At 41.8% G+C, this 25,853-nt stretch overlaps 1 protein-coding gene across 5 annotated transcripts; it reads right to left on the bottom strand.

Moving 5' to 3' along the window:
- Positions 1–883: 883 nt before the first annotated feature.
- Positions 884–25,629, bottom strand: dlk1 (delta like non-canonical Notch ligand 1). 5 transcript variants are annotated; one of them, XM_078407037.1, is made up of 6 exons: positions 25,516–25,629; positions 19,847–19,955; positions 16,193–16,256; positions 12,879–13,009; positions 11,627–11,771; positions 884–1,725 (listed from the first exon to the last, which is right to left on the bottom strand). In XM_078407037.1, the coding sequence occupies exons 2-6, from the start codon at positions 19,917–19,919 to the stop codon at positions 957–959; spliced, it is 1,182 nt and encodes a 393-aa protein (XP_078263163.1). In that variant the 5' UTR covers positions 19,920–19,955; positions 25,516–25,629; the 3' UTR covers positions 884–956. The 5 variants fall into 5 exon arrangements, with proteins under 5 accessions (XP_078263163.1, XP_078263161.1, XP_078263162.1 ...); XM_078407035.1 differs by lacking the exon at positions 25,516–25,629 and adding an exon at positions 20,340–20,683; XM_078407036.1 differs by lacking the exon at positions 25,516–25,629 and adding an exon at positions 20,459–20,683.
- Positions 25,630–25,853: the final 224 nt, after the last annotated feature.

The following is a 25,853-nucleotide window of genomic DNA, read 5'->3' as shown; positions in this document are numbered from 1 at the left end:
TGAATCTGTGAGAACAAATTTTCTAAAGAAACTGAGTGCTACAATTTCTGATCCAACATCAGTCATTTCTTGAGTCAGATCAGTTAAAGTAATTAATGGCACTATCCAACCGCGTGTTGTTTCTAATTCCACATGTGCATTTTGCAGCTATATGTGTAAATTAACTGTGTTTACATTCTTGGCTGGGACGAACCTATGAAGCACAACTGTAGCCTATGTTCAATTCAATACAATTCAAAATGAGGACTTGATGAACAAAATGAACAATTATCATTGTATGACATTCAAAGATAAATATTTATTTGGTCAAAGCTTTTTAATTTAATTCTTGTACTCGGGATGCAAAATGAGCATTGTCACAACATTGTCACAATGCTGGACTGTCACTAAAGTAAAGTAGCAAGTCGTAATAGTAAGCAAACTAACATCTTAAGCATCTTAAGCATTAGGATTTTTGAATGTGTACAGCGGAGTAGATTTCATCATACAATACAAATTATGATTTCAGACTAAAACAGGCTACATTAGTGCTGGTTCCAATAGATTGTAAACAATTAAACAATTAAAAAGGAATTCAGTTCTTTCCTTTCTCCATTCTGCAGGTCCCCAAATGAAGGAAAATAAAAAATAACTAAGTCATGAATACCCATTTTTCTTTTAAAAATCTTTGGACTAGCATTTTACATGAATGTGCGTATGTTTTACGACATTGATCAAAACTACTTAAATAATACATAATAAATATATTAAATATATTAAATATATTAAATATATTAAATATATTAAATATATTAAATATATTAAATATATTAAATATATTAAATATATTAAATATATTAAATATATTAAATATATTAAATAATAATTATGAATGAAACACCTGATTAGCTGTTACAATGGCAAATATATTAAATTATGCAATATTTTGTCTATGTGTTTGATTTACAAAAAAAACTTTAGAAAGACGTATAATTGTTTCCATAGCTTGTAAATGTATTCATGCTTGGAGATATAATTTTGACTGAAAGGTCTTCATTTTTGTCTTGGAGTAAATGCCTTCTTTGCTTCCAGAGGAGATGCCGATACTTAGCATTTGCCAGCCACATTTCACACTTGGAAAAGAAGATGATTCCTACAGTTCCTAGAATCACAAGACACGTAAATAACGCAAGCACCGTAAAACAGATCATTTGACTGCTATTGAGCAGTGGGTTCGATGTATGGATAGCTTCTTTCAGTGTTATCTTGATCATATCATTTCTTTGCTGTGGTGTCGATTTATGAGAGGCATGCAGCAGTGGATGAAAATGCTTGCCATGTCTGGTCCATCTTGCTCTTGCATGCTCAGATACATTCTGCTTTGAGTCATGAGTAAAATTCATAAATGCTTCATGTTGGCAGATTTCTCCTGCATAACCAGGCAAGCATGCACAATCAAAGCCACCCTTAGGATGATTATGGCATGTGCCCCCATTTTGACATGGATGACTAAGGCAAGATGTGACTGCGTAATCACAGAATTTGCCAATGAACCCTCTAATGCAAAGGCAGCTGTAGTTGGAAACCAGATCCATGCAGGTTCCATGGTTGGCACAAGGATTTGGATTACAATTGCTGATGCTTTTTTCACAGATGTCCCCAGTAAAACCAGGCAAACATAAGCAGTAGTTTTTGACTGCGGTCCTATTATCATCAAAGCAACTTCCTCCATTCTGACAAAGTGGCCTGGAGTCAAACAAATAAATAACAGATATTGAACGTCTTTGAAACACTGACACTCATTCATTTGAAACCCAAGGTTAAAACATGAACAATAATATATGCTATTAGTAGTGCTTTTTTTTGTAGAAAAAAAAGGTGGCAGTACACATATAACAGTTTATACGACCCTACTGGATCTAGTACATCAATCTAGTTGTTAACATTTTAGAGGTACCAGTGCATACCATCACTAAAAAAGCACTGGTTATTATTATTTGTTTTTAAAAATTGGTGCAATTGGCTTTTAAAAGGCAGTGATTTCACGCTAATTTGCCAACAATGCTACCATGTTTGAACCCAACATTCTAGCAATGTCCTATATTAAAATTATTTGGATCAATATCCATTCAGCAACAGGAAAGATTTAGCCCATCAGTACTACTTGAAGGAATCATCCACTACTGCCTGCTTAGCTACTGTTTGTTATTCTACAGTTACTCCAATTCCCCAAGAGGCAGTTACTTGCTAGGTTATGTTAATGTAATGCTGCAGCGAATTGGATCCTAGGTACAGAAAGATTTTCCTTACCATGGACGCTTCTTCACAAAGCAGCTCCAAGTAAAGAAGAGGGAAAGGGAGAGGAGATGACTCAAATGGGTTGTCACATTCACCCAGGAAGCACGGGTAGCATTTCTCCACACTGAATCTCAAATAAATCTTCACTTAAATCGGCCATGTACTACATACACAATTGCAACTCTAGTGCAGAACAAGGATTACAGTGCCATGCTTATGAAGGCTGGGATCCTTCCAAACTGAGGCCAAAATAATTGCTTGTTGTCTAAGAGAAGTAACAGTCACATATTTATTTTAAAGACTGAACAAATTTCATTTTTATTCATTCGGGAGCAGCCAGTCGAATAAACGTGCACTGTCATGATGATTCCAGGCCTCCCATGTTGCTGGTTGCCATGAACTGCATGTCAATACCATGTGGCACACAAAACAATAGGGATCCCATTCTTTAGGTATGGCTGTTTTTGACCATATACTATGCAGCAGAAAGGCCAAAGGTCCTGGCAGGAGTAATGATAACTTTATTGCCTAGCAGTCCACTAGGCTAACTACATCTGAGTAGCATGACAAACCAAAGAGATAGGTGGCAAGGTTCATGATCCAACACAAGCACTACAAATACCATGACGGTGCAGAGAATGTGAAAAAGCACATTGAATCCTTATTCAAACAATAATAATAATACATTTTATTTATATAGCGCTTTTCATATACTCAAAGACGCTTTACAGAGATTTTGAGAACATAGGGGAAATGAATAAATAGATAAATAAGTAAATAAATAAATGAACAGAGAAAGGAGACAGAAGGTGAGGTGATCTTCAGTGGTTGAAGGCAGTACTGAACAGGTGAGACTTCAGCAATGTTTTGAATGTGGTGAGTGTGGGGGAGTCTCTAACGGTTTGGGGTAGTGAGTTCCATAGGGTGGGAGCAGTGATGGAGAAAGCCCTGTCCCCCCAGGATCTGAGTTTAGTCCGGATGTGGGGGGATAGGAGATTGGCAGCGGCAGAGCGGAGGGTGCAGGTGGGAGTGTGCCTGTGGAGGAGGTCGGTCAGGTAGGATGGGGCCAGGTTATGGAGGGCTTTGTAGGTTATGAGGAGGATTTTGTACTGGATTCTCTGGGGGATGGGGAGCCAGTGGAGTTTATAAAGGACGGGGGTGATATGGTCACGGATCGAGGTGTGTGTGAGTAGACGGGCAGCGGAGTTTTGAATGTATTGAAGTTTATTGATGATTTTTGAGGGTGCGCCATAGAGGAGGCTGTTGATTCCATTGCTCCAACAGCCCTGATATCTTGTAGTAGTTCGCAATGTGTATGTGCCAAGATTCCGGGTGGTCTAATTAAAGCTGCTTAACCTTGCTGTCTGGATCGTTTAGACCTTGCCACTAGCTGTGCTGCAAAAGGCTAAGAAAGAAGAGAAAGGGAGAATGTGGTCAAGATTGCTTTTTTTCCAACCAATCTCTCGAATCAACTAATCTAATGGCAATCACCATTCATCTTACCTTCCTTCACAGCTTTGAATAGGCTACAGTGCCATGATAAATCAACACACTTTAAGTATTTCGAACAAGCTTGGAACTTGGAAAGGTACAATGAGAACCTAATCGTCGAGCTGATATTATTCAGGCAGTGTTAGCATCCCTGCTGTGATGCATGTGACATGCACACTTATTTCTTACTTGAAGTCTGCCTCCTGCAGTACTAGTGAAGGTGGCTGCCCAGTAATCAAGATTGTAAATCTTATTTAAAGGATAAAATAATTTTAATTGAATTCTTGCAGACCCGGTTTACAATTTTGAATTCACTAGAGTACAACACCATGTGATGAATCTGCATTTTGTGATACACATGGGCAAACATTAAAAAAAACTAATTCAATATTCAGTCATTGCTTGCTAATATCTCTGCTGGATAAAAGTCAGGATTTCTGTCACTCTTGAAAGTGCACTTTGAATAAACCGCAAGAATCGTCAGATGTTGCATCCTTTGTGGCTGCCTTGTAGTTTAGCTGCATGGGTGATCAGGTGGGCGGTCACAGTGGCACAGCGGTAGAGCTGCTGCCTTAAAGCGCTTGCAGCACCAGAGACCCGGGTTCGATCCCGACTACAGTTGCTGTCTGTACGGAGTTTGTACGTTCTCCCCATGACCGCGTGGGTTTTCTCCGAGATCTTCGGTTTCCTCCCACATTCCAAGGTATGTAGGTTAATTGGCTTGGTGTATGTATAAATTGTCCCTAGTGTGTGTAGGACAGTGTCGATGTGTGGGAGTCCCTGATCGGTGTGGACTCGGTGGGCCAAATGCCTGTTTCCGCGCTGTATCTCTAAACTAAACTAAATTACACAGAGGGTGGTCTTAGGGGTTGGGGGATGAGGTATTGGGCAAAGCACAATAAGGAAAACAACCACTGACCTGCTGCAGATGCTGGAAACAGGCACTGTTCCATAAACACAGGAGACACAGGAGACAGAGGGCATCTCTTCACTGTTATATTTAGTTGGAAGCATTATTTGAGGTGCTTTCACTCACTCTGAAGGTTCAGCTATGTCACCTTCCATGCAAATAACTCGAGAATGAGTAGCATTATTATGAATGTTTGAATACGGTATCTCTTAACACTGAAACGCTGGTCCTTAACTTTTGTGCCATGTGTTCTTTTCAGATTGTTGAAAACAACATTAATGATTGCTCCACTAGTGTCATTCACCAGAGCTATAACTCATCCCCATCACCCAAAGTGCCTTCAAACTTCTGCTAGTTTAAAGATATTTTTTAAATACAAATTGGTGTTATAGAGTCAGAGAGTGATACAGCGTGGAAACAGGCCATTCGGCCCAACATGTCCTAGCTACACTAGTTCCACCTGCCCTCGTTTGGTCCATATACCTCCAAACCGTTCTTATCCATGCACCTGTCTAACTGTTTCTTAAACGTTGGGAAAATCCCTGTCTCAACTACCTCCTCTGGCAGCTTGTTCCATACACCCACCACCCTCTGTGTGAAAAAGTTACCCCTCAGAAGGTGTGAAGGTCAGTATGTTTCTTCTTTGGAGAAGAGAGTTAGGCAGGCAATCTCATCCTTTGTATATTGTACAGGCTGTATACAATTTATTTGTGCAAAAACGAAAGGAACATGCTAATTGCAGTCTTCTGATTATTTCTTTTCTTTCTGGCCAGGTTCTCCATGATCAACCCATCTGATTGCAATCCCAATTCACCTTTCATCCACTGGACCTTCCTTCCACTGTTGACCATCACAGTATCCATCTCTCCACATTGTAATAGTAAGTCAGCACAAATTAAATATTTCTAACAAATTTATAAATCAAAGCATGATAAATTGCAGAGAAAAGTCAAATAAGCACTTTGTTGCAAAATTAAACATGATTTTCAATTACATGGGTTTATATGGCTTTATATAATTTTTCATACATGTTCACAACAGATTAAAAAATATCTCAGTTTATAACAAAAATAAAAAGTGCATATTGCTCTAAAAATAAAAAAATGAACTGAATGTCATGAATATTTTATAGTGTGTAGAAATGGCAAAAATATCAACATAGAATGAAATTTTATCTGGATTAAAACTTCATTTAGAACCATATTCCTTCAAAATTGCTCATTCTTCAAATAATAATCATACATAAAATAATCTTACCAAAATATATAAATGAATACTATATACAGTACATGTAAATTGCAGCATGAAATAAGTTTAAAACCAAATGATATAATCAGATTTTTAACTTTGACAATATGACTGCATATTATTTGTAATTGTGAGACATATTTATAAAATTGTATCATGAGTCATGTTTAGAATGGCAGGCAGTGACTGCTAGGCTTGATGGCCAGATATTTGCAACATATGTCAATGGGTCAAATGAGGGAGCAGGAAATAATATTGCTGATGGCACAAGACTGGGTGGGACAACAAAAGATCTGCAGGAGGAACTCAGTGGGTCAAGGAAAGGAAGGTCAGTTATTCGGGTTGAAATCCTGCACCAGGACTGAGAGTGGAGAGGGAAAATAGCTACTGTTGAACAGAGCTACTGTTGAAAATAGCTACTGTTGAATGGTGAGAAAAAAGCGAGAGCTGATTAGTGAACTGGAGTGGGGTGAGGGGCATATGGAGCCAGGTGGAGGGTAGGGTGGGGATGACATAGGCAGAAGAGGGAAAAAAATAGAGATTAGAGCCAAGGGAGGGGAGGGTAAAGATGGAGGCAGCTGTTGGAAGGTGTTAAACAGGGACTCAGAGGTCACCAGTGCTGTGAGTAAGAAAGGTGACAATGGCGGCTATTAGAGGGGAGACTGAGTGGATTGTGAATCATGGAGAGGATACAAAGCCTCAAGGTGATTTAAATATGTTGAGAGAGTGGGAAAATGCATGGCAGATGCACTGAAGCATAGATATATGTGAAGATATCCACTTTTGTGAGAAAAAGAAATGCTTAAACATATTTAAATGTTTATGAATAAGGGGAGTCCTTATTCACCAATCACTGAAAGTAAACATGCAGCTATATCTAGCAAATAAGAAGGCAAATGACCTGTTGGCTGTCCGTGTAAGAAATTTTGAGCATGAGAGCAGGATTGATGAGATCTGCAACAGTGTGCAATTTTGATATTTTTGCCTGAGAAAGAATACTGTTGCTGCAAAGGCTCACCAGTCTGATTCATGTGATGGCGAAACTTATACTAAAGGTGAGGTTAAACTGACGAGACCTGGATTGATATGAATGAAAGAAAATCGCAATGAAACAGGATTCTGACAGACTAGAGGCTGGGAGAGATTGGAGTTGGTAAGAATGTTTTGCTTGGCTGGGTGGTGATAGGGGAAGGGAGAAGGGTGGAGGACAAAGAGAACCAGACGTCACAACCTCAGGATATAGTATAGGTCACTTAGGATTGAGATGATAGAGAATTTTTTGTCAAACTAGTAGTGATTTTTGTCATAATATACTATGGAAGCCAAGTCACTGAATATATTTAAGAAGGAAATAGATTTCTAAATACAAAATGTATTAATGGATATAGAAAGAGAACAGAAGTTTGGTACTGAGATAAAATATCAACCATGATCATGGTAGAGCAGGTTCAAAGGGCTAAACAGCTTATTCCTGCTCCTATATTTCTATGAAACAAATATGGGGTAGCAGTGAAACTATTGGAAGCCGTGCATGAAAATTGTATAGTTTGGTTATTATACTTGTGTGTTCAACTAAAGCTACCTGTTTTATTCATTGATTGTACAACACCAAGGTTAAATAAATCAAACCATGTAGCTGCCGTGAGAACAAGCTCAGCACAAACACAATGTGTTGAAGAGCTTCCTTCCGTATTCTAGTGAGTGATGATCATGTACTATGAATACAATTCTGCACACGGACCTGGCAGTGATGTTCGAACCACTGTGCAGCAAACTCCAGTTAAAAATAGACTCTTTTTGCAACTTTGGATTTAACATTTCCAATTACATCTTTTCAATGTATTCCATTAATTCTGGTACAGAACAATGTAATCTGACTGACTGCCTTTAAACTGCCCTTTCAATCATGCCCCCGCAACCAATGAATAAAACAGGTAGTGTTGGCTGCACACACAATTATAATAACAGTACAGTTTTCACATGCAGTTATAATAGTTTCAACTACTGCAGTGATAAGCTTCTATTTGCTCCAAAATTTACTGACACTGGCAGTGTAAGACTTGTTTCAGAGATATGTAAATCAAATACTTGGGCAAGTGAACAGGTTACAACCCAAAATAAACAAATTATAGTGGTCACACTTCTCAAGTGAGGAAATGCAATTTTTACTACTGGTGCAATGTGACCTCGTACACAGAATGATCAACACATAAGTACATGAAATTAAGAGCCGTAGAAAGCTTAGACAGAGAGACCTTTTCCCCAGGGTGTAAATATCCACGCCAGAGGACAAACAGGGGTGCATCTACGGAAAATAGTGTCTAAGGCAAGCACTGAAATTGCGCCCCTGTCCAAACATCTGACACCCATCTTTTAGATAACTTTACCATAATATCAGCTCAAAAATACAAGCCAAGCACGTTAATCTTTTAATTAGCAAATTATGGCACTACATGAGTTTTTCCCAGCGCTGTGTTGAACGAGAGAAAAACACCTAGAGAGCTTCGATGGTTCCAAAAAATGTGAAACTGCTCTGTGACGCCCCCCCTTCAAGTGGCGCCCAGGGCACGTGCCATACCTGCCATACCCTAGATACGCCACTGACGACAGACCTATACGGTGAGAGGGAGGAAGTTTAATGGAGATGTGCAGAGCCAGTTTTTAATGCAGAGAGTGGTGGGGTTCTGGAATTTACTGCCAATGTTGGTGGTGGAAGCAGATATGATAGACAATAGACAATAGGTGTAGGAGTAGGCCATTCGGCCTATTGAGCCAGCACCGCCATTCAATGTGATCATGGCTGATCATTCACAATCAGTACCCCGTTCCTGCCCTCTCCCCATACCCCCTGACTCCGCTATCATTAAGAGCTCTACCTAACTCTCTTGAAAGCATCCAGAGAATTGGCCTCCACTGCCTTCTGAGGCAGAGAATTCCACAGGTTTACAACTCTCTGAGTGAAAACGTTTTTCCTCATCTCCGTTCTAAATGGCCTACCCCTTATTCTTAAACTATGGCCCCTGGTTCTGGACTCCCCCAGCATTGGGAACATGTTTCCTGCCTTTAGCGTGTCCAATCCCTGAATAATCTTATATGTTTCAATAAGATCCCCTCTCATCCTTCTAAATTCCAGTGTATACAAGCCTAGTTGCTCTAGTCTTTCAACATATGACAGTCCCGCCAACCCGGGAATTAACCTAGTGAACCTATGCTGCACTCCCTCAATGGCAAGAATGTCCTTCCTCAAATTTGGACACCAAAACTGCACACAGTACTCCAGGTGCGGTCTCACTAGGGCCCTGTACAACTGCAGACGGACCTCTTTGCTTCTGTACTCAACTCCTCTTGTCATAAAGGCCAACATGCCATTAGCTTTCTTCACTGCCTGCTGTACCTGCATGCTTACTTTAAGTAACTGATGAACAAGGACACCCAGATCTCTTTGTACTTCCCCATTTCCTAACTTGACACCATTCAGATAATAATCTGCCTTCCTGTTCTTACCGCCAAAGTGGATAATCTCACATTTATCCGCATTAAACTGCATCTGCCATGCATCTGCCCACTCACACAACCTGTCCAAGTCACCCTGCATCCTCATAGCATCCTCCTCACAGTTCACACTGCCACCCAGCTTTGTGTCATCTGCAAATTTGTTAATGTTACTTTTAATCCCTTCATCTAAGTCATTAATGTATATTGTAAATAGCTGCGATCCCAGCACCGAGCCTTGCGGAACCCCACTAGTCACTGCCTGCCATTCTGAAAGGGATCCGTTAATCCCTACTCTTTGTTTACTGTCTGACAACCAATTTTCTATCCATGTCAGTACCCTACCTCCAATACCATGTGCTCTAATTTTGCCCACTAATCTCCTATGTGGGACCTTATCAAAGGCTTTCTGAAAGTTCAGGTACACTATATCCACTGGCTCTCCCTTGTCCATTTTCCTAGATACATCCTCAAAAAAGTCCAGAAGATTAGTCAAGCATGATTTCCCCTTCGTAAATCCATGCTGAGTCGGAACGGTCCTGTTACTGCTATCCAAATGTTCCTTAATTTCTTGTTCTTTTATAATTGACTCCAGCATCTTCCCCACCACTGATGCCAGGCTAACTGGTCTATAATTTTCTGTTTTCTCTCTCCCTCCTTTCTTCAAAAGTGGGATAACATTAGCTATCCTCCAATCCACAGGAACTGAACCCGAATCTATAGAACATTGGAAAATGATCACCAATGCGTCCACAGTTTCTAAAGTCACTTCCTTAAGTACTCTGGGATGCAGACCATCAGGCCCTGGGGATTTATCAGCCTTCATGAAATCCCATCAGTCTACCCAACACCATTTCCTGCCTAAAGTGAATTTCCTTCAGTTCCTCCGTCACCCTTGGACCTCTGTCCACTAGTACATCTGGGAGATGGTGTCTTCCTTAGTGAAGACAGATCCAAAGTACCTGTTCAACTTGTCTGCCATTTCCTTGTTTCCCATAATAAATTCACCTGCTTCTGTCTTCAAGGGACCCACATTTTTTTCTCTTCACATACGCAAAGAAGCTTTTACTATCCTCCTTTATATTCTTGGCTAGCTTACCTTCGCACCTCATCTTTTCTCCCCGAATTGCCTTTTTAGTTATCTTCTGTTGCTCTTTAAAAGAGTCCCAATCCTCTGGCTTCCCGCTCATCTTTGCTATGTTATACTTCTTCTCTTTTATTTTTATACTGTCCTTGACTTCCCTTGTCAGCCACGGTCGCCTTTTACTCCCCTGAGAATCTTTCTTCCTCTTTGGAATGAACTGATCCTGCACCTTCTGCATTATTCCAAGAAATACCTGCCATTGTTGTTCCACCATCTTCCCTGCTAGGGTCTCTTTCCAGTCAACTCTGACCAGCTCCTCCCTCATGCCTCCAAAGTTCCCCTTGCTCAACTGCAATACTGACACTTCCAATTTTCTCTTCTCCCTCTCAAATTGTAGATTAAAACTTATCATATTATCATCACTACCTCCTAATGGCTCTTTAACCTTGAGTTCCCTTATCAAATTCAGTTCATTACACAACGCTAAATCCAGAATTGCCTTCTCCCTGGTAGGCTCCAGTACAAGCTGCTCTAAGAATCCATCTCGGAGGCACTCCACAAACTCCCTTTCTTGGGGTCCATTACCAAGCTGATTTTCTCAGTCAACCTGCATGTTGAAATCTCTCATAATCACTGTAGCATTAGCTTTGCGACATGCCAATTTTAACTCTTGATTCAAAGCACCGTATATCCAGGCTACTGTAGATATCTCCCATTAGGGTCTTTTTACCCTTACAATTCCTCCGTTCTGTCCATACTGATTTTACATCTCCTGATTCTATGTCACCCCTTGCAAGTGACGTATGAGAGATTTTTAGATAAGCACATTGAAGTGCAAGGAATTGAAGGATCAGGTACAGGCAGATCAAATCGAATTAACTTCACATTTTGTTTGGCACAAACATTGCTGTGTTGTTCTATATTTGTCTAATGGATTGTGCTGGAAACAAGAATGTTGAAATTACTTTGAAGTCAATTGGACACCATACTGAGCATTAGATTAGAGAGTCAATCTGTGTGGATTAAGCTGAATAAGTCAAATTCACTTGTGTTCAATGCAGCATATATGGGGTTGATGTATCTTTTTAATGTAACATTAAAATTGTACACCATCCATCACTTACCCATTGGTGTAGCAGGGGCTTTTCCTGAGTTGGCATTGGTTTCCTGTAAATTCCTCTTCACAGGTACATGTATAGCCACCACCTTCATCCCTTATACATGTAGAGTTATTGGCACAAGAATGTTCAGTCGAACAATTAAGGGGCACTGTAATCATAAAATATAGCTAATTTCTAAAAAAGCAATTTTGCGTTATAAAGAGTAATAGATTAACAAAGTAAATATTCAGGTGTTAAATCACGTTATGTTGCATGAAAGCTTATTCAGACTTTACCAATGCAATGTGCTAAAGGCACATGAACACATAACAAGAATTTAGTATGGACATAAAATGGATTAGAGGGGGATTCTAAAAGGTGTCTGACCTTGTGATGGGTAAATAATGTGGTTTGGCTATCAGACCCTGAATAGGGAAGTTAATGGTGTTCAGGCAGTTTATTTTGTTTATTATTTATATGTTTATTATATTTAGGATGTTTATTATGGATTTTACAGAGTACTATGTTTACATATCTGTTGTGACAATAAAACACTCCTGATTCTTGATTAGTGATCAGGACAATTGGTTGGCGGCTTGTAGATGTCAGAGTGACAGACAGTCCCTTTCCAAGAACGACACCTCAACTAGGGGATTAACTGGTCCATAGACAACCACATTATCTACAAGAAATATTTGGACAATACACTATAGGTAATAAATCACCCTTCGTTGAACTTATGAAGGTTAAAGAGATTGGTGATTTTCATACCAAAACCACGCTTACGATGGTGAATTGTGCGACAATTGTTTGGGTTGGCAGTTGAAGCATAAATCCACAGAATAATTAGAGTAGGCAGAAAATGTGTTGAAATTTTGTTATTAGATTTGCCATGTAGCTTTGAGGGTAGTAATTATGCCATTGGAATATATTTGGACAGATCTCAAGAAGGCATTCATAAGGGCAGGGTTGCACAAATATATCTTGCAAGTTTGCTCCTTAATTCCTAAGTTTCTATAAATTATTGAGCAGAAAAATCAGGAAATAAAAATAAGATTAATATAAATTATCAATATTAAAATATCATACTAGTCAAAGATATTTCAATTGTCAAAGTTAAAAATTATGCTTAAACTTTGTTTACTATTAAGTTTGTAGCACCACATTGTTTCTCGGGTATTGTAACTCGGGTATAATTCTGGACATTTGCCAACTGATTATCTGAATTTTATAGTTTTGCTTTTGTATTTGCATTTCACTGTAAGTCTGAACCAACCTCTGTTGCAGAGACTGCCAGTCCAACCTTTTTTACAAACACATTCCCAAGGTTTGGTACACGTGCCATGTAAACAGCCAGGAGAAGGAATACACTTATCACACAGCTCTCCCTGCCAACCAGACTTACACCTGCAACAGAGGAAAACAACATCAGATTCTGGATTTATAATTACTAGTTTCCAGCTGTGAAACAACTTACCAATCTTTTGTAAGAACAGCACTTGGGTAGCTTATAACCCGAAAGTATGAATATAGAATTCTCCAATTTCACATAACCCGCCCTGTCCTTTTCATCCACCTACCACCTGCCATACCTTTCTTTACACTTCCCAGGTACCCCCATCAACCAATTCCTTTCCTCTCCTTCATCACCTCATCACCCAGTCTCTCTTACTCTGGGTCCTCTATTTTTATCCCCCCCCCCATTCATTTCTGCCTACCATCTTTCTCTCAAGTTCTCCATTTGCACTCTTGTCTTCTCCACATATCATCTCCAGCCTTGGTTACTCTCTCCACGCGTCTCTCCCCTACCTGGCTCATTTGCCAATCAACTTCTCCTTCTGATCCACCTATCATCAGCCACTCTTGCTCCACACTTTCCCCTCACCTTTTTCTACCAGTTACCCCCCTCCTCCCTCAGTCTAAAAAAGGGTCCTAACCCAAAACATCATTTTTTCATTTCCCACCGTAGATGGTGCCTGACCAGTTGAGAATCTCCAGCAGTTTGTTTTTTTCCCCTCAAGATTCCAGCATCTGAAGATCCTGTGTCTCCAAGTTACCAATACAATTTGGTACCATTTATTACCACCAGCGGTATATGGGATTAATTACTTTTAACAACTGTCGAAATGGCATAATATATGTTAAGATAGTCTTTAATATTTTATGCTTAAGAAAGATAGCTTACACAAATTACATCAGCTCTGTGTATTACTGGTGGGTGGACCTAGATAAGGTATTCTCCATCCTTTTGTCTGCAGTAAATTCAGAGCTTCAAATTTCTGCTCATAAGCATATCCCAAAATTACGTTTGTCACACTTTTCTGATCCATCGTCAGCATGTCAATTGTGTTTGCAGATATGGTGACAAAGATAGCATGCAGTTCCATATATGTCCTTATTCATGATTTATGCACAGTGAGAATCTATATACTAAAACTCTTGTTTGTTTGTTCCTGAACTACAGCCAAAATGGTACACGATAGCGCAACAATTTTAGGCCCACCTTACTCACTGTCGTCCCTTTGGTGCTAATGGAAGAAGTTTCATTGAAATTGGTGTTATATTTTTAAAGTTATTCACATTTTAAAGTTTAAATCTTATCTCCTAGGGAGGGAGGGGAGATGGAGGGAGGGAGGGGGGGAGGGAGTGGGGGAGGGACGGAGGGAGGGAGGGGGGTAAGGGGGGTTGAGGGGGATGGAGTGGGGAGAAGGGGAGGGGGGATAAGGGGTGTTGAGGGGGATGGAGTGGGAGGAGGGGAAGGGGAGGGAGGGGGAGGGGAGGGGGAGGGAGGCAGGGGGGATAAGGGGGGTTGAGGGAGATGGAGTGGGGAGAGGGGGAGGGAGGGGAGGAGGTAGGGGGATAAGGGGGGTTGAGCGGAATGGAGTGGGGGGAAAGGGGAGGGGAAGGGAAGGGGAGAGGGAGAGAGGGGGTGGAGGGAGGGGAGGGGGATGGGAGGGGAAGGGGTGGAGGGAGGGGAAGGGCAGGGGAGGAAGGGGGGAAGAAGGGGGAGGGAGGGGGAGTGGAGGGAGGGAGGAGGGGAGTGGGGAGTGGGAGGGGAGGGGGAGTGGGGGAGGAGAGAGTGTTGCACCAATGCAGGAGAGATTTGGGCCCAACTAGGTCTAGTAACCAGTCAAATGGCTTTGAGATGAATTGTGCTGTGTGATAAATGGCAATGGTACTTCTTTATTTGCATGTGTTGTACTCGAAAACATGCTGATGTCTTCATTTGATGCAAAAAAAGTAGGAAATGGGGTTGAAGACCAAACTTGATTCTATATAGTGATATCCCTTAGCTAATGATCACAACATTCAGCAAAAGTGGTTCTTTCTTCTGGTAGGTTCTTTCTTCCTACCCAGCTATCAATAGACAATAGACAATAGGTGCAGGAGTAGGCCATTCAGCCCTTCGAGCCAGCACCGCCATTCAATGCGATCATGGCTGATCACTCTCAATCAGTACCCCAATCAGTCCTTGCCAACTGTTTATACAAATGTGTTCCTGTACATCACTTGCCAGTGATTTTTAATTTTGATTTCCTTTGGAAAGTTGCCAGTTTATGTAACGCTCAGCATGGGGAACTGTTCGGCATATATTGGGCAGAAATCTAATAGTGAACATAAACACTCGAGCCTTTCAATGAGGCCATGGCTGATCTGATAGTAAGCTCAACTCCACATCCCCATATACCAGTAACCTTAACGAGAATCTGCCTTCCATCACATATGAGGAATAGAGTTCCAAAGACATGACCTAAGAAGAAGTGATTGTTATGTTCTTTCCGTAGAAACCTTTCAAATGTAAAATATTTGCTCAAATGGAATATATTAAATTAATGATAATATTTTTTAGATGAGATAAATATTTTATTGATATTGCACCTCCCATGTATTCCTTCATTGTTGTGTGGGGTATCATAAACTAAACAATAAATTAAATGAATATTGTAATTTTGCCTTTGAAACCTAATCAATTTGTTCATTATAAATTTGTAAATAATGATTAAGTAATTAAATTAGATTTTTTAATTTACATTTGGTAAGGTTGAAAAGTTACACGGTGTTAACTTACTCTTCAGATCTCATGGAAATTATTTGTTTTATTATTTCTCTCTGAAAAGTTAGTGGGTGTTCTCGGATATTTTTCATTGCCTTTTTTTGCATTGAATTGCCTCAATTGATGTGGTCAAAGTTGTAATCCAAGAAATGCAAGTCAATTTGCAAGCCACAATCTTCCACAAACAGCAATGTGATAATGGGGACACAAGGAACTGCAGATGTTGGAATCTTGAGCAAAACTCAAGGTGCTGGAGTAATTCAGCAGGTCAGACAGCACTTGTGGAGGGAATGGATAGGCGATGTTTGGGGTCAGGACTCTTCTTCAGACCAGAAGGATTTTTATTGCTAGCTCTCAAACAGAATGAAACCAAAGGGATTACCCTACAAACATATATTTCAGAATTGCCTAAATAAAGTTTTCTAAACAATACCAAGGCAAAATAATTTTAAATTATGATTATTAAATTATTACTGAGACATGTATTTTTCTAAATCGTTGGTTCTTCTGTATTGAATATGTCATTAAGCACGTACCTGCATTCACCAGTGATCTCACAGAGTCCATTTAATGAATGACAGCCAGGTTGGCACGTAGTCCCTAAAGGCACAGAAAAAAGTGTCACATTAAGTAATTAACCATGAAATGTAAGGAGTTACCGATATCTAGCAAGCATCTCCTTTGCAATTGTCAATAAATTTTCATTTCCGCACTGGCACATACAAAGGATATCTATATCTATTTTACAGATAGTAAAATGTAATTATTTCTGGTATGCTGGATGGAGAGATATAGCTGAATGGATTTCCCGATTTATCTACATTTTCTTCTAATTTTATCAATTTCTTAAAAGAGCAAGAGTTGCTGCACAGCAGGTGGATCCAAGTGAGGAGGGATGGATTGGTGCATGGAAACCAACTGATAGCTGGCGCAAGATTAGTGGAGATTGGTCAAGGCACAGTAACTCAAACTCTTTGATGCTGGATCACATTTACTACACATTTTTAAGATGTTACAATGTAGTATACTAGATTTTCCAATACACCCAAGAAATTTTAAGGCAGCACAGGAAATAGAGCCCCAATGTGTTAAGAGAGTGTGAGAACCATAGCCTTCCTAATTTGAGGAAGGACATCCTTGCTATTGAGGCAGTACAGCGTAGGTTCATGAGGTTAATCCCCGAAATGGTGGGACTGTCATACGAGGAAAGACTGGAAAGACTGGGGTTGTATTCACTGGAATTTAGAAGGATGAGAGGGGATCTTATAGAAACGTATAAAATTATAAAAGGACTGGACAAGCTAGATGTAGGAAAAATGTTCCCAATGTTGGGGTAGTCCAGAACCAGGGGCCACAGTCTTAGAATAAAGGGGAGGCCATTTAAAACTGAGGTGAGAAAAAACATTTTCACCCAGAGAGTTGTGAATTTGTGGAATTCTCTGCCACAGAAGGCAGTAAAGGCCAATTCACTGGATGCATTTAAAAGATATTTAGAGAGAGCTCTAGGGGCTAGCGGAATTAATATGGGGAGAAGGCAGGCACGGGTTACTGATTGTGGATGATCAGTCATGATCACAATGAATGGCGGTGCTGGCTCGAAGGGTCAAATGGCCTCCTCGTGCACATATTTTCTATGTTCATGGGACTGAGGGCCCTGAGGTGTTAAAGGCTGGAAAAGGGGGAGCACAGGAATCGAGCTCCAGTGTGTTAAAGAGAATATGGGAATCCGGGAACCTGTGTGTTAAAGGAGATTGAGATATAGGGCGTGTTAAAGGGGCTAGGGAACCAGGATGTTGTAGCATGGGCCAGGCTTCACTGTGTTAAAGTGAGCAGGGGACTCTTCACCTGTGAACCAAATGCTAAACTATTAGGATCTACAATTGGATAGCAGATTATGAGACTTTTACTGCAGGCATTGGGGCCACTTTGAAGCAAATTTCAGGGATGAAAGGATTGTCCTGTCATGAGAGATTGAAGAAATTGGATTCTGTATTCTTTGGAGTTTAGAAGAAAGTGAGATGACCTTCTTAAAATATACAAGATCGTGTGGAGCTTTGATGGGCGAGATGTTGAGATGTTTCCACTGTTGGGTGAGTCTTGAATGAAGGGATAAAAGAGGGAACGGTCACTGAAAACAGGTGCGTAAAAGTTTATTCTGGAAGGGGGAGGTGAATATCTGGAACTCTGCCCCTGAGAGTTGTGGAGGCTGGATCACTGAAGGTAGTTAAATTGGAGGAAGCTTTATTGAATTATTGAAAGATATGGGAAAAAGAAGAACTGGCATAGAAAAGTTGAGGCCTGGGACAGATGGCCGTGTTCATGTTGAATGGCAGTGCAAGCTTGAAGAATCTATCACAATACAATAACCTATGTGGTCTGGTTTCTTAAGGACTCTCCCAATTACTTGAATAATTCCCTTATCTGTTGCAGCCACCACACTGAATTTTAAGAACTTGATGATGGTGTTGCTCCTTCCTGAAATGTAAGTGACATTTGGATAGCGGATTATGAGACTTTTACTGCAGGCATTGGGGACACTTTGAAGCAGTAAGTTTGACTTTGACTTTGTAAGTGTATGGCAACAACAAGTAATTTGATTAGTTGAGTCTGAAGAAGGGTCCCGATCCGAAACATTTTTCAAAGTTATGAATAACGGTATTTACAAGGCACAAAATCAAATGAAGAACGTAACTTTCAGGAGTTGCAAGTTGACACTGAGGTAGGTCTCATTCATTGTGTCGCTCGTTCGTAATATATCGGGCTGCAGCAAGGTGGCACCGCGCTCCACGGCTGAGACACGGGGCGGCACCGCGCTCCGCGGCTGAGACACTGGGCGGCACCGCGCTCCGCGGCTGAGACACGGGGCGGCACCGCGCTCCGACACGGGACCACACCGCGCTCCGCGGCTGAGACACGGGGCGGCACCGCGCTCCACGGCTGAGACACGGGACCACACCGCGCTCCGCGGCTGAGACACGGGACCACACCGCGCTCCGCGGCTGAGACACGGGGCGGCACCGCGCTCCACGGCTGAGACACGGGACCACACCGCGCTCCGCAGCTGAGACACGGGGCGGCACCGCGCTCCGCGGCTGAGACACGGGGCGGCACCGCGCTCCACGGCTGAGACACGGGGCGGCACCGCGCTCCACGGCTGAGACACGGGACCACACCGCGCTCCGCAGCTGAGACACGGGGCGGCACCGCGCTCCACGGCTGAGACACGGGGCGGCACCGCGCTCCACGGCTGAGACACGGGGCGGCACCGCGCTCCACGGCTGAGACACGGGGCGGCACCGCGCTCCACGGCTGAGACACGGGATGCCGAATGTTCTCACACAAAGGGACCGTGCTGCGCCTCATTATTTTGTTCCGTTTACTGCAAATAAACTTATTTACAGAAAACCAGTTTATAACCGGGCTACACGGTGACCCAATACTATCAGCACGCATTCTCCGACAATGCTTTCTGCCCGTATGGTTTTATTTTGCAGAGGGAACGGGAGTGGTCAATAGATTTTTGGAGCTAAATCTCAAAGATGGGTACCATTGGAACGCTCATTCTTATCGACTTTTCCAGTGTTTGAAATCTGCGGTGATAACTACATCGCGGCTTTATTACAATTCTTAAAGCAATCACTCGCGTTTAATGGGCGAGAAATCATGGACAGCGGTTGCGTTCACCATTTGTTTTAGTTTTTCATATAGTTATTTTGATCAATCTGCTTTGGTGATGCATGGCTTGAACCGTGCCAGTGATAACATTCTTTGAAGTGTCATTGAATACATCTCTTTAAACATGCCCAAGCAATCGGATCTAAGAAACTCACTTGACGCTTTCTCGAATCTTGGCCGTTGTTTTGCTATTCTTTACAGTCGACTCTTTGCTAAAATTATCTAACATCATCTGTGATCGATGTCCCTCGGCTACATTAGTACATATAGATACAAAGTCCAATAGCAACGTGTAAACATAGGTTGCATAAACTCTAATCCAGTGTTTTATATTAATCAAGTTACTTCATCTTTTTTTATTCAGTGGTCATCGGAAGGATATTTACTACTGAAAGCATACCATTGTGAGCGCGGCCAGCAGCATTGTCAATGAAACAGTTCTTGCGATGCACTGATCCCTTCACCACATCACATCTTTACCACGGAACCTGGGGTAATATAAATCTCAATGTTACCTTGAGCAAGTCCGCCGACAGTAAGGATCAAAACGCAGCACGTTAACATCGAATGAGCAGGCTGGTGATCCATTGCTGTTTCCTTGCCGAGGAATTGTACTCTTCCAACCTAGACAGCAGTTAGAAAAAAAACATAATTCAGATCGAAATAGCAGTAATAACCTTGTTGGCCATCGCGCACTGACGTCGTCTGCCTCGTTTCATTCGTCTCCTTGAGATGGCAAAGTTAAGTATTCCCACAAAAACAGCGTCTCGGTGTCTCAGAAAAAAAAGAATCGAAGATAAATTGAGTTATGTATGTACACGGCGGCAATAGCGCTCGACTGCATACGAGGAAGAAAAATGGGACACTTTATTCTGAGGCATTTAGCCAGAACCAGTCATTGAAATGCATTCGTGTTCCTGGGATAGGTGATAATTTACACCCTTTGTTCGCCGTATTCGGAGGGAGAGCAGATCAATCATTACCAACAGTGGTGAAACGACGGTTTACCTGAAGCCTGGCGATCTTCACCAGTTCCTCTTGGTTCTAAGTAAGGGTGGTGTGACGGGCAGTTGTGGTGGGTAAATGTTGTTTGTTTAAGATGCTTCGCTGGACTGATTTTATCCTACCTGCCATGCACCATGTTACATCCCAGAGCAGAAACACGGATCAAATGTCGAGGCCATCGCCATCCAACTGAAAGACGCATGCGTTCACTCCAATTACTGCTTTGTATCGAAGCACAGCTACCTTCTTAAAGGAGACTTCGTAAGACAAAATGGTTATATTTATAGCAAAGCGGGGAAAGGAGGCGGAGGGAGGAACTGTAGATGCTAGTTTACACCGAAGATAGACACAAAATGCTGGAGCAACTCAGCGGGACCTGCAGCATCTCTGGAGAGAAGGAATAGGTGACGTTTCGGGTCGAGACCCTTCTTCAGACCAGCGGGACCTAATCAGTTTAAAACTCGAAAGGGTTTGGTCGCATGAATATAGAGAAAATGTTTCTCTTTGTGGGGAAGAGCATAAATAAAAATCAGCAATGTAAGACCGTCACGAAGAAATCGATAAGGAAATCAGAAGAAGTTTATGCATCCCGAAAGTATTGACAGCATGGAACTGGCTAGCACGGGGAGTGGTTAAAACGAATATAATGCATGTCTATGAAGAGGCTGATTTAGATGGTGAAAGAGGAGAGGCGCCAGTGCCGAGTAAACGCCAACATGGACTGATTGGATCAAATGGCCTGTTTACCCAAATGGCCATGGGTAGCCAAATAACGCCCGTAAACTCATGTTCCTATATATACCAATCCACAAAAGGAGGACATTCGACACTTTGTGTCTGTTATATTTCTTTGAAGGAGTAATATTATTCATTCAAATACCCGCTGTTCCCCATAACCATGACAATTTTCCATTTCTAATCTAATTTCTTTGTAAAGTCTAATCTGTTTCCAACAATGCTTCCTGGTAACCTTTTCCAGGGTATGCCTAGGAAAGAACTGCAGATGCTGGTTTAAATCGAAGGTAGACACAAAATGCTGGAGTAACTCTGTGGACAGGCAGCATCTCTGGAGAGAAGGAATGGGTGTCGTTTCGGGTCGAGACCCTTCAGACTGATGTCAGGAGAGTGGGCGGGACAGGGATAGAATGGAGTCGGAGACAGTAAGACTGGAGGGATAACTGGGAAGAGGGAGGGATGGAGAGAGAGGGAAAGCAAGGGCTATTTGAAGTTGGAGAAGTCAATGTTCATATGGTGTGAAGATTGACTTCTCTAACTTCAAATAGTCCTTGCTTTCCCTCTCTGTCCATCCCTCCCTCTTCACAGCCCCACCCCCACCCCCCACCAGTCTTACTGTCTCCGACTACATTCTATCTCTGTCCCACCCACTCTCCTGACATCAGTCTGAAGGGTCTCGACCCGAAACGTCACCCATTCCTTCTCTCCAGAGATGCTGCCTGTTCCGCTGAGTTACTCCAGCATTTTGTGTTCACCAGGCTATGCCTAATGCTTCCCGCCTCCCATCTATTTTGGCAGTTATCACAAATCTGAGTGCCCTTGTTCCCTTTTCTTTGGTTTCGTTTTGTTACTTATTCTAATGTAGGTGCATGGATGGGAAAGGTTTAGAGAGCTAAGGTAAATAGGACTAGGTTAGATGGGGCACCTTGGTCAGCAGAGATTAGTTGGGCAGAAGAGCTTGTTTCCGTACTGTATGACTATAGATATTCGTCTGGCTCCTATTTTTAAAACAGTATCCTTATTTATTTAGCTGTGAAGACCCTGAGCTACAGGGATGACAATTGTCTTTCGCTCTTATGCATGGGGCTGCTTTTCATTGTTACCAGAGCTGCAAACTCTGCAGGTAGCGCTCTTGATTCATATGCAGAAGCTTCGGAGACTAAGCCCTAGTCCAGAGGCTTAAATATAAAACATAAATATAAAAATCCAGGTTCACTTTCTAGTGCAGTGCTGGAGACGTCTGCGCCAATGGATGTTATCTGTCAGAAATAGCACAAGCTCCCAGGTCCTCTACTCTTCCAACTCCCCCCGCCACACACACACACACACACACACACAATCAGTCTGAAGAAGGGTCACCTAACTATTATGTCGAAACTAGGAATTGCAGATGCTGGCTTAAACAATGGGACACAAAGTGCTGGAGTAACCCAGTGGTTCAGGCAGCATATCTGGAGGACATGGATAGATGATGTTTCGGGTCGGGTCCCTTCCGTGAGTGGGAACAGGACAAGACGTAGCAGGTAATAGGTGGACACAGGCGCGGGGGGGGGGGGGGGGGGGGGTGTTAGGCTGATGTTTGGAACAAAGGCCGGAGATGAAAAAAAGAATATGTGAGAGAAGAATTGAACAGTTGCAAATTGTGAAACCAGTGGAAGGAACGTAGGGATAGTTGTGAACCCAGGTAGCATACAGGAGGGTTGTTGTTCGAGGTTACCTAAAATTGGCGAGATCAGTGTTCATCCCACGCGGTTGTAAACTATCCCAGCAGAATATGAGCTGCAATTCCTCCAGTCTGGCAATGGACGAGGCCCAGGGCAGCGCGGGAATGGGAAAGGAAGTTAGGAGATGCACAGGCCTTGGCGCACCGAGCTCAAGTGTTCGGCGAAGCGCTCGCCAAGTCTCGCCGATGACTATCCATGTCCTCCAAGGAAACTGCCTGACTCGCTGAGGTACTCCAGCGCTTTGTGACTTTTTCTGTAATCTAGCACCTGCAGTTCCTTGTTCATCTATTAAACTGTACTCTCAAATGTGCTTGCCATTAGTTTAGAGTATGCCAGTTATCCCTAATTGGCAAACATGGCAAGAAAAAAAAATCTAGTTATAGTCACATAACTTCGTGGAAGCTGGTTGATTCGAATTGGCTTCCTATGTTGCAACGATGGCCACCCTTTCAAATGTTTTTTTCATTGAACATTAGGAGCTCTCGGACATCCTGAAACGTTCTATACAAATGTAACCGTTTCCTAGTGTATTACTCACTTTCCGACAAATTACATCCCTGAAGTTGTTCAGTGATATAACTCATTTTATTGCCCTGACCTCAAAATCCTGCATTAGTGCAATAAATATTCGTGTAAAATATGCTTTACTATTGCAATCAGTTCGTCATTAATATTTCTCCAACGTCCACTCTAGTCTCTCGTGGTGTGACCATTAACATTTAACAAAAGCCTCGAGAGTTTGGCTTTGTGGATTTAATTGAACTTCAATTGTAGTAGTGACTCGGGAGAGAAAGGCGCGAGTCACACAAGGTCATCGTGCTCTGCCATTTACACTTGAAACCATGAGGCCAACCACAAGGTTGGGAGGGGTGCAGTGCCCGGGTGGTGTGGGAGGAGTGCCAAGGTAGCTGTGGAATTTACCCATCTATCTACCCAAGGACGGATGATCGGGGTGGAGTCGCTTCCAGTGTGTTTGTGAACCGTGCGGTGATACGGAATGTTGCAGAGAGCCGGCGAGATCTCCACAAAGATCTCCTATAGATGCACAATGCTGGGATAATTCAGCGGCTCAGGCAGCATCTCTGGAGATCGTTTCGGGTCGGGACTCTTCTTCGGAAACGTCGCCTGTCCGCATTCTCCAGTGACGCTGCCTGACCCCGCTGAGTTCCTCCAGCAATTTTGCGCCTGTCTTTGGTATAAACCAGCATCTGCAGTTCCTTTCCCACCATCTCGCCTTGCTGGGTCCCCCTTTTCTATGGGGAATCTAGATGAGCTTTGTGTGAATGTAGAATAGGAGCGGGTTCATGCTGATTATTTATATGGTGCCGGTATCGGCAGCTGCCCAATGGTTACTAACCCGGTTTGCAGACTGAATGTATTTTAATTGGTATCAATGGAAAAAGGGCACATTTGACAAACATGCTGGTGTATATTTTGTTTAAGACAATCTGAGTGAATTGCTGTAGTTACCTATTAGCATAACGTGTAGTCCACACTGTATTCTTTGAGCAGATGGTGTTACGATTTTTCCTATAATTTTCAAACCAACCAGCAAGAGATGTGTATCCTTGCCTCATGTTTATTGCAGCAACGTACACATTTCGTGCCATGCAGAGTAAATATCCAAGCTCACATAGTTGAATTAAATAGAAAACATGCTGAAAATCGTCAGCGTCCATGGAAAAAATGAATTTCGGGGTGGTGTCATCAAATCTAGGAGATACGGGGTTAAGACACAATTCGCCAGAGAGATGTGTGTGAATTGTGCAGTAAATAGAATGCAGGATAGAGATTTTTGAGAACTTAGGGATAAATTTAAGGTGTTCGGTTGAAGACTTTCTCTTTCAGCAGATGCTGCCTGACCTGCCGAGTTTTTCCACCGTTTATTTTTTTTAATTTTCGGATTTGGTAAAACAAGACCTGGGCAATGCTCCAGTTTTGCTCGCCCTGTTTAAAAAAAATAATTTATAGAAGAAAAGAGATCTTGTGATTAACTCCAGAATTTAAAGGGAGAAGTAACAAAGATAAATGTTACACAGTTGTGCAAAGATATGAAAGCTTTGAATGATGTATGAGGGCAACCTTCCACTGCACGATATAACTACTATTTTATTTATCAATTTAACAACAAATGGAAATTAGGAAATGGTGAAGAAACGTTACTAAATATTTTTAGGTCGATTCTATAGTTGACACTAACAGTAAAACAAAAAAGCCTTGACGTGTTTTAAGAAGCAACTAGACAATTGCCCTTAATTTATATTGTTATTATTAACCTCGGAAAAACAACAAAAATCACAGTTATTGATATTTAAATTGCTGTTGAAAACATTAATTTACGGAAAAATAGATTCATAAAATTGCAGAGGCTAGACTTTTATTCTCACACTGTATATACATAGGATTAGAAATAAAAATAGAGACGAATTGAACGAGACTAATTGATGGTTACTCGGCCACTAGATGAAATGCAGTATGAGATTGTTTCTTGGACCGCACCTTAATGTTGTGTACAGCAAGGAAATGATGATGGACTCGTCTGCCTTGGACACGGCTCCGGCTACTACCGCGAGTAACAGAATGATGAAATACAGACTGCGCGGTATGCTCGAACTGCAGACTTTTGTTTAGATGCATTACTTTCATATTTCCAAAGGAGCATCCAAGCCTTAGTAAATTAAAAATCTTCAAGACATTTATCATTCGAGAAAGCAACGTACTTTGCAATACCAAAAATAGATTGTGCATCGCCCGATGCTTGAGATTATTACAGCACAATTATTTCTCAGTACAACTGGGCTAAGAGTTTGTTGGTTTAAACTAGTTTACTCTCGTGTACTCCGGGCTTGTGTTCCGATTATTTAGGAAAATATATAATAAAAATAAATAAAAATTGAATAGTGACCTCGAAATACACAGAAGCGCTTTGTATGTGTTCCCATGTAAGGGAAGGCCAACAGAGAGACAGACGTCTTGCAATCGGGTTCTTGGTCCTCCAAAATATTCCAAGTGGAATTTAAACTGGAGGTGGAGGACTGGTGCAATCCGCCAATCCGCC

Source organism: Rhinoraja longicauda, chromosome 10 (genome assembly GCF_053455715.1).
Source record: "Rhinoraja longicauda isolate Sanriku21f chromosome 10, sRhiLon1.1, whole genome shotgun sequence".
NCBI lineage: Eukaryota > Metazoa > Chordata > Chondrichthyes > Rajiformes > Arhynchobatidae > Rhinoraja > Rhinoraja longicauda.
This window is presented reverse-complemented; position numbering and strand designations above follow the sequence as displayed.

Bases quoted from the DNA above. Each gene is read 5' to 3' on its own strand.
- dlk1 (XM_078407037.1), bottom strand. From the start codon at position 19,919: ATGGATCACCAGCCTGCTCATTCGATGTTAACGTGCTGCGTTTTGATC. The intron at 16,257-19,846 runs GTAACATTGAGA...CTGTGCCTTTAG, and splicing joins TGTCGGCGGACTTGCTCAAG to GGACTACGTGCCAACCTGGC. The intron at 13,010-16,192 runs GTACGTGCTTAA...CCTCTGTTGCAG, and splicing joins GAGATCACTGGTGAATGCAG to GTGTAAGTCTGGTTGGCAGG.